The sequence below is a fragment of the Camelus bactrianus genome, chromosome 10 (assembly GCF_048773025.1).
Source record: "Camelus bactrianus isolate YW-2024 breed Bactrian camel chromosome 10, ASM4877302v1, whole genome shotgun sequence".
Lineage (NCBI taxonomy): Eukaryota > Metazoa > Chordata > Mammalia > Artiodactyla > Camelidae > Camelus > Camelus bactrianus.
The window spans coordinates 65,053,630-65,068,660 of record NC_133548.1 but is presented as its reverse complement, the minus strand read 5'-3'; the positions used below and the strand labels follow the sequence as shown (position 1 = coordinate 65,068,660).

Here is a 15,031-nt window from a genome sequence, read left to right as displayed (position 1 = left end):
GCTGCCCTGGGTTTCTCAGGCCAGAAAGTTAGTGGTCTGTCTTTGATAGTTTTTGCCACCCTGAACTGTACCAGAGATTTGGTCTATTCATAGCTCAAAGCCACCAAAAATGGAAACTCGCTCTGTGTTGGTCACTTCCTCCATGTTTTGCCTCTGCTTGCTTCTGTTTACTCTCTTGATCTCTCAGGTAGTTGTTTTGTTTTGTTTTTGATGTTTGTTTTGTTTTGTTGTTGTTTTATTTTGTCTAGTTCATAGCTGTTACCCGTGGCAAGCTCAGTCTGTTAGGAGCTTACTTCTCCATACCAGAAGTGGAACTCTCCAAGCCAAATTAATCAAAAAACTAAATTTTTAGATAAAAATAACTAATCATAAGGTTTATGCATACTTGATCTTTCCAAGGATTATGTTTTTAGCATATGTGTTTTAAGAGAAGCAGAAGTATCCTTTACTTGTCCACTCATAACCTGCCATTTTACTATCTCAAGAGAAGTTTCTTCATTACGATTCAAGCTGATAGGCAACAAACCTACAGATCCAAATCAGTGCTATTCAGATTGTTGTCTGCCAGCTAGTGCCTGTACGTGAACTATTCATTGCTGGTCCACGATGGGGACAGAATTGAGCTGTATTTAGAAACTTTCAAACAACTTTTACGGAGTAATTTTTATACTTGTTAAAAAAACAAGCAAAAAAATCAGCCTTGTATTTTGCATACCTTTGGTTTTTCTTAAACTTCATTTTTATAATAATTAATTTTTCTTATATTTTACGAAAGTATTGTTGGTGATGGTTTGGAAATTAAAAGCGAAACACTCGTTATTCCCACAGATAATTTGAAAAACACTGTCCCAGATTTCAAATGAGAAAATAACCTTTGGGAAGTTCTCATATTAACCATGTAATAGGAAAGATGAGCTTAGACTGTAAAAGATTATAGTGATACAGTTCTTAAATGACCTGGGATAGGCTAAAACGTTCTTTTCAAAGACGAGAAAACTGAGGTGCAGAAAGTCCTAACTAAGTTGACTTTTTGAGGATATATGACATAGCAACTTACATGTCAGAAAAAGAACCCAGCACTAATTTTACTTTCAGTTGAGAATATAGTATCCTTTGCTTGTTTTTCACACTGAGAAAATACTGTTTTACTATTTAGGTTAGAAATAAAGCAGTAAGCTCAGAGGAAGAACAAATAATAATGACAGCAACAGACCCATTTAGTGAACCTACTGTGTAACCAGCTTTGTGTAAAGAAAAACAACCCATTATGTGAGTATTTTTATTCCCATTTTAGAAATGAGAAAACTGAGTCTCGGCGAGCCAACTTGATCAAAAATCATGGAGCAAGTAAGTGACAGAATCAAGATTCTAATTCACATTTGTCTGATTCCAAAGTCTCCATACTTAACACTACTGTTCTTTATTAATCACTAAATAGACGCATACACAAATTATTCCATCATCAGGCAGGTGGTTTCAAATGCTCTACTAACACTGCTAAAAATGAACTGGGGAGTAGACAGTACATGGTTCTCCCAATCAAGCATTCATCAGTTTTGACCAAACTTTGCTTGGAAAATCTATGTCAGTGTATCAGCTGACAGTGAGTCAGCATTTTGGAAAGCATTTAGGGAAGGAGAAGCAATAAGCAAGTTTTTTAATGAATCATTGTAGATGTTTATTCTTGTTAAGTGTTTCTGACTACCTGTTATTTTTGCCCATCAGAGGAATCAGTTGCCACCCTGCAACTGCCAAGCTGAAGGGAACAGGAAGGCCAAGACGTTTTGTGTAAACATACGTTCATTAATTGTAATAAGTACCCTAGCTTATGCTGAACACAAGGAGGCTAGTTGTTCTTCTGGGGAATGTCCTTGCAAGTTAGTATTTCACTGGCCCTATGCTTTTAAGATTTTCTTAAAAACATCAGTTGTCTGTATAAATTAAATCTAGTTTAAATCGACATAATTCTATTTGTCCTATCAAGGAAGTGATTTTTTTTTAATTGTTCATTGTCTACTTTTTTACAGAAATAATCTTTGCATAGTTTTAAACCATATACATGAGGTGATGGGGATTCAGTCTCAATCAGAAAAATTCCTTTATGGTATCCTTTCTATGTCCTTCCTTTGTCCTCTGTAACAAAGTTGCCAGCAGAAGCATTTCCCCTTCACCCAGTTCCTGTTTTCTTATCACAATTCTATTCCTTTACCCTCCCTTCCTGCCCTGCCGGGGAATTTGAGAGGGCAGGGAAAGATTGCTAAAACTCTGCCCTCTATCCTACACCACTGCATCCAACAGTATATATGACTATTTTATTTTATTTTACTTTTTGCTTATTTATCAGTTCCCTCCCCATTTCCTCTTCCACACCTCTGTGTGGACAATGGATTAATGCCAAAATGTTTTTCCCCCACAGACACTTCCAGCACACACAGACTTCAATCCAAGTTACAGCAGGACTGAAAGTTTCAACTTCTTTTCTAGTGTCCTTTCTACAATGCGGGGCCAGGTGTGCAATGGAAACTGACAAGCATTAATTTTTTTCTTACCTGTCCTATACTTTCCCCCTTATCCTTCCCATACTCATCACTTCCTACTTCTCAGTGCCCTTCCTATCCCCTCCTACAGCTACCATTTATTGACGTTGTGTTTATATACATTAGCCCACTCCATCCTGTGACAACCCTTATGACGTCGGTAGTAATGTTAGGTAGTTTAGATAGAAATGAGCACTGGGCAGGGGGAAAGGAGCAACCAAGAAAATAACAGTATGTCTGCACTCAGAATAAGGGATTCCAGAAACTTTTACTTTCTCTAAATGAGGGCCAGCAAAAGAAGCCCGTTAAAATCAAAACGCTGCAGCTGCGCATAAGAGAAGGCCATGGGGTAACTTGACCCAATGAACCTGCCTAAAAGGGGTTGGGCATGCCAGAGCACAAGGAACCTGAGTTGTCAATCATCCTGAGCACAAGGAACCTGAGTTGTCAATCAGCATGATCACTCAAAGAACCTGAGCTGTTAATCAATAAGTCAGTCAGTCAATCAATCAATCTCACAAAAACGCCCCTAAGCCAGGGTGTAAGACACAAGAGCAAAGGAGCAGCACTATTTTTCATCTTTTGGACTGGCCAGCTCCCAATTCTTGGGAGTGTACTACCTTTTACTACTTTTTTACTTTACTAATAAAAATCTTGCTTATATCACGCTGTCTCTCATTAAAAAAATTTTTTTTTTCGGGTGACTAAGAACCGAGGTAATTCTTATTTCCGTTTTCCCAGTAACAGTAATACTGATAACATCTGAGCGCTTACTTTGTACTAAGCATTGTTCTCAGCATTTAACATGTACTAAGTCATCTAGTCTGTGAAGCTATTATTATTACTATTCCTATTCTTCAATGGCAGGATTTGAATCCCTGTCGGACTGACTGTAAAGCAGCCTTTAATCATTATTTAATTAATCGTTATTTAATCATTTGTCAGCCTCTGACCTGAACATTCTGCCATCTCATCTCTCACATCCTCATCCTTTCCTCGCCTCTACGTTCTCGTCCTCCCTTCCTGACCCCCACGTCCCTTCTGCCTCCTCAGCCAACTGCCCATTCCTTGATTCCTTTAGTCCCCTTTTCCCCCGACCGCCACATTCTGTCACAGTCTTCCCCGTCCTCCAGATCCTTGTCTCTTACTTCTCGTGAGACCCTGGGCCCTAGTATTCCTTTACTCCTCTCTTATTTTTAAAATGTCCATTCCTTCCGCAGGGCCTGGTCCCTCCAGCCGGCCGGGACCCTCACCCGCCGCGCGCGGCCGCCGCCGTCCTGGGAGAGGGACGCGGCGGCCGCGGGGCGGCGCGGGGTCCTCCGGCTGCCCGGCAGCCCCCGCGCGCGGTGCAGACTGGGGGAACATGGCCGCTTCCGGTCTCCCTCCCGGGCCGGCGCGGGCCTGACCGCGGCCTCTGCCCGACGCACTCCGCCCTCTGCTCCTCCCGCCGGGCTGCCGCGGAGGTCGCTGCAGCCTTTCCCTCCCGCTGCCCGCGCCGCGCCATGGAGAAGAGCTCGAGCTGTGAGAGTCTTGGCTCCCAGCCGGCGGTAGCACGGCCGCCCAGCGTGGATTCCCTGTCCAGGTAACCGGGACGCCCGGGGCCCCGCCCAGCGTCCGAGGGGGATGGAGAGCGGCCGGGGACCCGTGGGTCTGCGCCCCAGCTCGCGGACTCCGCTTCCAGAAGGCTGAGCCGGAGTGCTTTCCCTAGGTCTGGGAACCACTTCTTCCTCACTCTCTGGGGTTTGGAGGCTGGGAAAGTGGAGGCTAAAACTCACTGCTTCTTTATTGGCCCCTCTACCTTTTGTAATCCCACATCGTTTTATCCGTGGTTGAGGTACCCCCAGTTCACTACTTTCTCTTGTCTCCTTACTCAATTCATTTTTTTGGACAGCCTTCCCCCCACTCTCCCCCTCCCCCCATTTCCTCCCCTCCTTTCCCTCTTGATCACTCATTCCAAAACCATCCTCCAGTTTTTCTTCCATCTGTCCTTAAGTCTTTGGTTTTTGGGTTCTTGCCCACCCTTTCGTCTTTTTTTCCTTCACTTCACTTAACCTCTTTTACTATTTTCCTTACACTCGGATCTCCACCTCTCCACCTTTGCTTAAAAATATAAGTAAAAATGCCCATCACCGTGCTTCGCTGGTCTAAATCTTCCAGCTGAAAGTCATTATTCCCGAGTGGGAATAACTAATGAGTGGTGCTTTTCTTCCTTGCTGGGCTCCCGGTTCTCCAGGTTATTTCTCTTGCATCATATGGGATTTCTTTCCCTAGAATTTTGAGGAGGACTTTAGTATGCAGCTTGGCAGAGAGCTGTTGTGAATGTTAACTACACATGTCTCAGATGCAGGTTTTTTCTTTGGTTTTAAATTAGTGATGTAAAATTTTACTCAGAAATAATAGAAGACCTGTATTTGTCATACAGCCACAGTGGAATCTGTTCTTTTTCACTGAAAAATAGTCAATTTATTACAGAGTTACTAGATGCTAAACTGCTGTGTAAAAACGCACAGAATTTTCATTTTTCCCGGTGAGTAAATTGAAGTTGTTCTGTCTCTTTTAATTCATTTTGGACTCTGCTAAATATGGGTGATACTGCCCCTCCCCTTTTCCTGTTGCTATTCAAGACCTCATTGGAGAATCATTAGCTAATTCTATCTTTCTAAATTAGATTCTCTTCCTATATGCATTCATACCAACCTGCCTGTCCTTTTTTCAAAGTCCTTAACAAGCACAGTGTAATTGTGGTCTTAATTGTCTTCTCTATTAGACTAGAGGCTACTTGAGGAACAGGATCATATCTTACTCATCTTCATATAACCAGCATTTAACAGAGACCTTGCCTGTCACAGGCGCTCAGTACTTTTTTTTTTTTTTAATTTGTAGATTGAATTATCTGAGAGAAGAATTTTTCTTTGTGTTTGATTATGCATATTGTACATTTGTTTCAAGTATTTTTTAATTCTCTGTTTATTACTCTAAGATTTAGAAAGTGGGGATTTATACTTAGCTGTGAAATCAGTTGGAAAACAGGTTGGGAAATGGTAATTTTACGGGAAAGTTACAAATGGCCACTATGGTTCAGAATGTAAAGAAAACAAATGAGGCAACTAGTAAGCTCATCCAAGTGAGAGGATTTGGAACCACAGGAGGCAGTATAGCCTTGTTAGAAAGAAAGTCCTGGAAGTCAGGAGGCTCCGGCTCATTTAAAGTCCTGGGCTCAGCTAGTGATGTGGCTTGAATCATTTAACCTTTCCAGCCTGCAGTCTTCTCATCTTTTAAAATAAGGGGGTTGACCTAGAAAATCTGGAAGGTCCCTCAGAGCTCTAAAATTCTATCATTCTGTATCTTAAGATAATACTTTATCTTAACGCTTAATGATAGTAACCTTTGTTTTGGGTTTTTGAAATTACTCTAAAACGTCTATTATAAACTAATGTACCTAATTGTGTCACTTAAGCATATTTTTATTTTCTCTAAAAAAAAGGCCCAGCAACTTTATACATATATTCTAACTTGTTAATGAAACATTATGTTACATATGAAGAAAATTAAGAACTCTTTGAATTTTGACTAGAGTGTGTTAGCGTCATCCTCTCTGGACAAAAATATAAACATATCTCTACTTTCACAGGAAAATGCCAGCTTTCATTCTTCCTCTCTGCAAGGAAGAAAAATAACATTTATTGAATGTCTACTGTATGGAATTCATTCTGCTAAATTCTTTCATGTCTTTTATTTCATGAATCATTACAGCTATTGGTGGCAACAGTATAGAATAGCTGCATTGTAGACACTTTTTAGCTTAATGTTAAACTTTATATAGGGTAACAATCAATCACAGGTAATTCTAATACACAGGGAGGGTGGATGACTATGTTACAATAGCTATGTTACGTGGCTACCCACATTATTATTTTTGCTAGCCTATGTTAAAGCAAAATACTGATGTTTGAAATGTATTATCTCAGCCTTTTTCAGAAGTTTCACCCTTAAATTGTAGTTACACTTTTGTTTTATACGATTAGGAAATGTTCATTTTCAAATTTTGAATTAGGAAATTGCCTTTTGAAATTGTTTTGCTGTCTCTTGCAAAATAGTAATGAATAATACTATTCAGTGTGTTACAGATTGTCTTTTACACACTAGATTAATACATTTCTGCTCAGTTTAGCTCCAGGGAAAATTGTTCATGCAAACAATTATGTATACTTCCTATTTGTTTGAAAATAGAAACTGTGTAACTGCCTTTTCAGTTTGGCAAAAAGACTTCGATGAGATTTATAACTGAAGTTAGTAATATACTCACCTTTAATTTCTTCAGGTACTTCTGTTAGATAAATTCACTTTAAATATTATGTTTAATATTAATTATTAATAAACATATATTAATAACATAACATAATATATATTATATGTTATATATAATAATATACATTATAATATATAATTACTTACTAATTATTAATAAAAATAAAATATGTTTTAATTTGCTTAATTTGTAAAATGTTTTACGGTTTTCTGAGAAGTAGGGAGAATATAAATCTGAAAAATAATACATTAAACCATGTGGTTGCCCATTTTTTTTTGGAAAATGACACATTCCACTGAAGTTGGGTGACTGTCTCTTATGGGATCTGTAGTTCACATTAAGCAGATGTTGCAACTTTATATCTGTGTATCTGTAGTCTGTATATACCTATAAATCTGTAGTCAGCTCAGAATTGCTATTGCTTCTAGCTTTGCCTTCTAGGTTATCATAGGCCTGCTGTCTTTGTCACGAAAGAGCAGTTTCATTCTAAAGAGATTCAGATAGCAGCTAATTGGCTATAGTTATGTCGCCTTGCAGCCTTAAGAAAGGTAATTTTCAGGGGGAGGGTATAGCTCAAGCAGTAGAGTGCATGCTTAGCATGCATGAGGTCCTGGGTTCAATCCCCAGTATCTCCTCTAAAAATAAGTAAACCTAATTACCTCCTCCTGCCAAAAAATTAAATAAATAAATAAATAAAAACTACAATAAAAAATAACTTAAAAATTAAAAGAAAGCTAATTTTCTTTGAGTCTGCTTGGTGTTGCCCTGTTTCAGTGAGCTTTTCAGCAGCTCTTGTATATCCTGCTATTGTCCATTCATTACACATGTCCTGCCCCACAGAGTTGTAAAAAATTTCACGTCAGAACACTGATAATCTGGCTATATTCTGTAATTTTATTCTTGTTGGTCTTGCTCTGATTTTTATATAGGATGTAGATAAAACAATACTGTAGGCTGGATATGGTAGCTCGGGTAGGCCTGAGCCTCAGAGTTGTAGAAGTTACACAGCAGAATTTGACACTGTATTGGTACTATTCTACCTTCTTTGTCTGGCTCTCCACTTTTCAGTTTGTACATTGTTAGAAAATGTGCTGCTTGCGTGTGTTTCTTGGATTACTTTTTACTGTGCATAATCAAATGCTAATGTATCTGGTGCCACATAGGTGCTCAGTGAACATTTATTACATTAAATACGGAAATGGTGACTGAATGTTCACCACTTGTTTTTATTGTTTCTACTCAAAGAGTTAAAAAGGGTTTTCTGATGTGGAATATAGCCTGTAAAATCACAATTTCAGGTTCAAGCTGAAGACACCCGTGCGTGAAACCTCATGACACCCGAGCTATTTTACTGGCTGCATTATCTTTTCTGTGCCCAGTCCTGTGTGTCTTCACAGTGTTATGTTCCCTCAGCCTACTGACTTTTCCATCTGCCACTCTTGATTACTTTGGTCTCTTTTTCTTTAACTTATTTTGTCAGTCATTTTATATAATGTGTATTTCTTCATTCTCTAGTTACTCTGGGCACCACTTGTTTGTCTCAGATTATTTTGGATTATCAGTTAGTTTCTAGGGTATAAATTTGTTAGCATTTATGAACATCCCATATTTAACTTAGATTAAATAAAGTCAAAGGGGAGAGGCACATAATATAATAAAAAAGGTAACTCCAACTAATTTCATTTTTTATTGCGTATCTGTTTTAAAATTATCATTTGAAAACAGCATGAATTTTAATAGTATTTATAGCCTTAACAGGTAGAACTTTTAAGATTTCTGGAGTACATTTTGTTGCAAGGTCTCACTTCTAGTTTCAGCCCCAAGGTCACTTAGAGGTGAGGTGTCAGTAGGAAATATCCTTTTAGGTGGTTTTTTCAGTCATGGTGATGGATTTGTATCCAATCACACAGTCTTACCATTTCTCCTCGTGACTCTTGGCATGTCTTCTGAGACGGCTGGCCAGGATTAGTGGTAGAGACTATAGCTACGGAACAAAGTGAAGCTAATAGATTGACTCTCCAACTTTGGCCTTATTATTAGCAACTTGCATCAGACATTGAACATACTGGTAGCTTAAAAATTACTTATTTTGGATTTCATTATAACAAGACGCTGAAAGAACTTTAAAGTTCTTAGATAAGATCCAATATTATTGTTAACTAATCAGTCATTTTGTATATATTTTTCCAGAAGAACATTTAAAGAGATTACTTATCAATCAAAAGTACTATATTCAAAACCTTATAGTAGCTTATGGTGAAAATATGAAAATGAATATATGTACATGTATTTCTGTACCAGAAATAAACAATATTGTAAACTGACTATACTTCAATAAATATATATATATATATACACACACACACACACACACATACACACACACAAAAAAAGCATATAAGTTAATACTAAAGCTGAGATTGGGTCCTCATAATAGGTTGTATTTTTTCCTCCTTATCCTGTCATCAGTGGTCTTGATACGTAGGTCAGTAGTTCCAAGACCAGTGGCATCAGCATCCCTTGGGAGTTTGTTAAAATATGGATTTCCTGGCTGTACCTCACGTCTAGCTGAATCAGAAATTGGGAGTAGAGACCACAGTTCGTGCTTTATCAAGACCTCCAGGTGATCCAGGTGCATGTTGAAATTTGAAAACCACTGTCTTAGGTCTTCTACTGATTGTTGCCTAGTAACTCCATCAGTGTTAGTTGAAATGGACTAAGTTAAGGTCTATGTTAGAACTACTATAAGCCTGTTACTTGTGAGTACTTTTGTAAAGATATTGACTGAAATAGTGAAAGGTAAAATTCATCTGCTGTGGATTTATTTTATCTGGTTTTTAGGAAATTTCCTGAGGTCTTTTCTTTCTTAGCCACAAGAAAGAACACAAATCAAGAATATATGTTTTAGGCTTTTCTTAAAAATTGATCCTTGGTGAGAAGCATTAGTGGTAACATGCATTTAAAAAAGTATTATAAAGAATCACCTGAACCAATAAAGGATTAAGCCCACGGGAAGGAAATAACCCAGATACAGATGTTCAGAAAGCAGTGAGTTTATTTTGGAAAGTTGCCAGTTAATGCTATTGTATTCAAATTCACCAGGGACTAAAGTTGCATGTGATTCAGGACTTGACCAGTAGAAATTCTCGACATTTTAGTATAGAATATTTTCTCTTTTTAAGGAAGTTAATTTTGAGTGGGTAAAGCACTTGATATCTTTTGGCCTTTCTATGATTTAGGTAAATCAGTGGATAGGATTAAAAACTATTGAGAGGTGATAGTCATGGGTAGGGAGTGATTTTGTAAGCCTGCTTTCCACAGGAAGTCAGGTTAAAAATGGAACTATATAAAAAGAAAAGATTGGTACAAGGTTATTAAAATTAAAGGGACTAGAGAAGATGTTCTCTTAATGAAAATAATAATCTCAGTTCCCTTTCCTGTAGCTTTATTACACAGAACTAATTGTGCGTATGCCTCTTAATGTGTTTCTTTATATGTACCAATGTGGTCATCACTATAGACCACTAAAGAGCAAGCTTCAAAGTTCTTCCCCTGTTCAAGTACATAGTACCCAGGGCACTAATTGCTGATGATTTTTCTTCTTTCAGTCACTCTTACTGTGATTAACTCTTGGGCTCTTTAAATACTTCTTAGTCTAGATTAAATAAGGGCAGATGCTGTGTTTTAAATATAATAAAAATTAACTTTTAAAAATGTTTTAACTATACACCTCAAGAAACCTAAGTAACACTTACTCGGAAAACTCTTCTTTCTTCTTCTTTATTTACTTTTCTTATTTTTAAGTTAGGGTTTAGATTTAGCAAAATATAACAGAAAATCCAAACTGTGGCTTAGAACAGAAATAATTTTTTTTCCCACGTGAAAGCCCAGAGATAGTATAGATTTGACATAGCAGATATGATGTATCAAGGACACAGATTCTAACTTAATGTGCCTTACATTCCAGAGTTACCCCAGGAACCAAAATTGCTATCTCTAACCATTGAATCTCCATTCTATTTAAAAGGAAGGAGGAAGGGAAGAAGAAAGGCATGTGCCCTCTATTTAAAGGATATCTATTTTGAAGTCACAAGTTGCCTTTTAAGTTCACATCCAGTTGGTCAGATCATGGTCCCATGACCATACCTAGCCACAATGGATGCTAAGATACATAGTCTTTTCTGAGAGGTCTGTCTCTAAGGAATAGGAAAGAATAGGTGTTGGGAATAGTCAGAAACTTCTCCCATGTGTACAAATAAATCATCTTTAAAGCAAGGGAGATACTTTTCGTTTAAAGTGTATAACACTTGTGCCAGAGTCATTCTTAGATTTGCCTGCAATGACCGTAATAGAAAATGCACAGGAAGATGATGTGCTGTAGCAGACCAAAAGTGAGAACTGTGTCTTGGAACATTCTAAACGCTGAGTTTTTAGGCTTTTAACTTTTTTTTGTGTGTAGTATCTTTGGCTAGATTTTTATAATACTAATCTGGGACCATAAAATAAAAGGGATACACTTAATAATTGCCAGATCATTAGGTGAAAAGCAAATAGAAATCAAATGAAGAATAACCAGCTATGCTGTTTCATTTGAAGAGCTCAAGGAGTTGCCTGGTGAAGTAGTTGTGTTGTGAGGATGGTGGCCTGCACTGCTCACTCCTCTGTGGTTGGACACTCATTTCCAAGCCATGTGTCCAAGGGTGTTACCTCCCCCCAGAATATTCCATCAGGTTCTCCTTAGCTGTTTTCTCTCATTAGAGTTCAAAAGGTTTGGTTCATGAGGGAAATAAAGCAGGCAGTTTGGGCCATGTTAAGTTTATGAATGCTTTTTCCCAATATCTTGTGTTTCTTTTTGTATCTTTGACCTAAAAATTTGGAAATTCTGAGAAATTGATATTTTATGCCTTTTTGTGTCACCCAAGTTAAATATTAATATTTTAAGCATGTAATACCAAACAGAAGGGGTATAATCATATTGCAGTGAGTAGAGGATAGAGGAGTCTCTTCTGGATTGATACAGCATTGTTCATTGCATTCAGAGGGTTTAATAGTAACGAGTTACAAATATATCCATCTTCTTTCTTAACAGCATTGTCTTTACTGACAAGAGCAAGTGAGCAGTTGTTCAACTAGGACTTTCTTAGGAGGTTGTATATCAGCAAAAGGTGTACTAACTTTGGCTGACGATAGGCCAGTGATTATGAGCCTTGATTTTACTGAGTTGAACCAAGATGCCCAGCAAAGGTCAAAAATAAAATTTTGTATGATACAAATGTCCTCTGTTACTGGTGTTGGATAGTATTCTTCCATTATAACCAAAGGCAGTACCTAAAAATATGAACACCTGAGAAAAGCTTTGCTTTTTCAAGTGATAGAAAGTTGTTGAAATAGTAAATTAATAGTATTAATATAAACAGTCACAATAATAATATAAATAATAGCACTTAACATTTATTGAGTGCTTACTATATGCTGGGCATATATCATATATAAATCCCTTATATGCATTTTCTCATGTAATCCTCGTATCAGATAAACAGTATTAATGTCTCCATTTTACAGATGAGGAAACTGGAGATTAGGGAGAACAATTTGACATTTGAACCCAAGTCTGTTTAACTTCAGGGTGTCTGTTCTATAAGGAACTCATCACACCTGAAGGTCTGGTGCCTCAGGTCCAGGCCGAAACTTGGTAGGTAAAGGGCAGTCCCAGGGTAGGTCGACTGGATGGTCTTGACAAGGAAATGAGTTTCCTTGACCAGCTGTGCTATTGAGCAGGAGAAGGATAAGGTACACATACACAATATATTAGTGAGTTTAGACTGTCCGTCTTTAAAGAGAATTTTCTCTAGATTTGAATGTTTTTTAATTTCGACAGAAAATAAGATTTTTTTTCCCTTTGCCTGATGATTAAGAGGAAAGTTTTGTTTTTATTCAGAATAGTTTTACATTTTGAACAGCAGGTCTATTATGAAGCAAGTAAAGATGTTGCCAGAGCCTCCTCCTGTCCTTCCCTCCCCTGTAGGCTTTACAGAATAATTTAGAATACTTTAGTTTTCCTTAAATATCTGAATTCCCCTAAGTTCCTTTGTGTTTATTTACAGTTAATGTGTTAAGAGCCATTGACATTTGAAGATCATCAGAAGTGAAGATAAAACATCTCAAAAATTATAATGTAAGTGAATGGGAAAATGGAAATAAAAAATGGACAAAGGTTAATATTGCCAACAGTATTTCTGCAACTTATGTATTATTCCAAGTGAAATTTATGCATATGAGTAACCAGTAACTTCAAACTTAAGTCCCAATTCCAAGTCCCAGTCCTTAAAATTCTGTGTTCTCTTCTACCTGGGGAAAGTAGTCACTAAGCTTTAGTCATCGGTAATTTTCCATTAGAATTCTTTTGGCTTCCATGTACTGTTTTTCTCCTCTTTTCTCCTTAGTACTTTGCATTTTGACAAGGGCTGATGTATTTAAAATTGCATGTGTCTGGAGACTGAGGTCTTCGCTTTTTAGCTGTTGAGGTATGTTTTATGCAGGTTTAATTTTACTACTGTTTTGTATGTTTCTTGGGCAAAAATATGACTAGTAAGCTAGCTAACCTCCTCCCTTCCTCACTTCCTTCCCTTCTATCTTTGCCCACTCCCTTCCTTCCTTTCTTATTCTCTGTAAATATTTGTTTAACATAAATCCTGCACATTAAACTAGATCTAGAATTCTTAAGACGGTGGTACTGAAACGAGTTATGTCATCTTTTTATACAGTTAGGGGCATTAGAGATCATAGTTAATTTCTCAAGCGTGGCTGAGGACCACCTGCTCTTCTCAGTCACTTGCGGTGCCTGGTGAACATTTAGCTTCCTGGGTTCCAGGCCAGACATTCTGAATCATTGTAACAGACCTGGAGAAGTTTAATAACTTAACTAACCAGAGGCACCCTGAGTGTTAAAAGGCCGAGAAAGGTTGGTGTTTTCTCCAAAGTCACAGAGGTATTTAGTGCCAGAAGTGACCTCCTGACTCCTAGTTCTAGACCTCAAGTCATGCCATGGTTTTTGTTGGGCAGGCAGCTTCACTCTGTGTGTGTGCATATATATACATGTATACACATAGATGTCAAATCATAAGCAGTTGATTATCACTGTTCCTGAAAAACAATCACTAAGAAAACAACTGAAGAACATGGACTGTTTGTTTTTCATCTTTAGTCAGACATGACTGATACTGATTTTGAAATCATTGGCTGGGAAAAGACCCCTGGTAGTCCAGGAAGAGGCAAAAAACTTTTTTCTTTTTCTTATGGCACTGTCCCTACTTGGTCTTTAAGTTTTATCATTCTGAAAGGGAGGGCTCTGATTCCATTTGTGAATGTTGGTAGCTAGCATCGTGCTTGCAAATAGTAGGTTCTTGATAAACATGGTATGAATAGGTTACTGTTAAAACAGTTTTTTTTTTCTTTTGAATTTTATAAGATACTATTAAGAGTGGTTTTATTTGCTTTGTGCAGAAGCTGGTGCTTTACCAAGCCAGAGACCTTAAATAATTAAAGTCATTTATACTTACGACACTCATTGTTGTGGTTGATGTTCACAGTATCTCTGAGGGTCTGAAATATTCTAAATTATTTTCTGAACTATAAGTGTTTGAATTAATTTTTATATTATGTATATCTTATATTGTATCGTGTATAGTATACTGATAGTGACTGAATTGTAACCTTACACTAGTCATGTAGTTATCCAGTATTCTTTGAAATATTCCTTAATTCTCAAATTAACTAAGTTTAACTATAAATTGCTATTACCCAATATTCTGGAAATTTTTGGACATGTGACATTTTAAAAATCTCTTATTTGTTTCTAACAAGTTAATTGTATTTTTGTAATTTAAAATTTTCTTCCCATTAAATTTTTTTTGCTCTTTTTGTAACCACAGACTTAAAATTATAAATAAGATAGCTCTAAAAAGAAGTTTTTTAAAAAGGATCTATTATGCAGTATAACTCCTTCATTTTTTATGTTTTTTATGTTTGGGCACTGAAGGGACTTGCCTAAGAGTGGAAGTTTTATGAATATTAAAATACCCCTGTGTACAGGGTAATATTTATTGTATTTCTATCATATGTGTGAAGTGCTATGAAAACTGTCAAGTGTCACACAAATATATTATTATGATTACTACTCTGATGA

The 15,031-nt window shown here is 37.2% G+C and overlaps 1 protein-coding gene across 6 annotated transcripts in view; it reads left to right on the top strand.

Moving 5' to 3' along the window:
* The first annotated feature begins 3,870 nt into the window (after positions 1–3,870).
* The window catches only part of MTMR2 (myotubularin related protein 2), an 86,869-nt gene continuing 75,708 nt past the window's right edge, over positions 3,871–15,031 (top strand). For 2 of the 6 annotated variants that reach the window (XM_074372909.1, XM_074372906.1), the window contains exon 1: positions 3,871–4,119. In XM_074372909.1, the coding sequence (XP_074229010.1) occupies positions 4,040–4,119 (80 nt within the window). In that variant the 5' untranslated portion in view covers positions 3,871–4,039. Of the gene's footprint in view, positions 4,120–4,226; positions 4,246–12,950; positions 13,022–15,031 lie in introns of those variants that run through there. The other 4 variants (XM_074372907.1, XM_074372910.1, XM_074372911.1 and 1 more) reach the window with 4 other exon arrangements.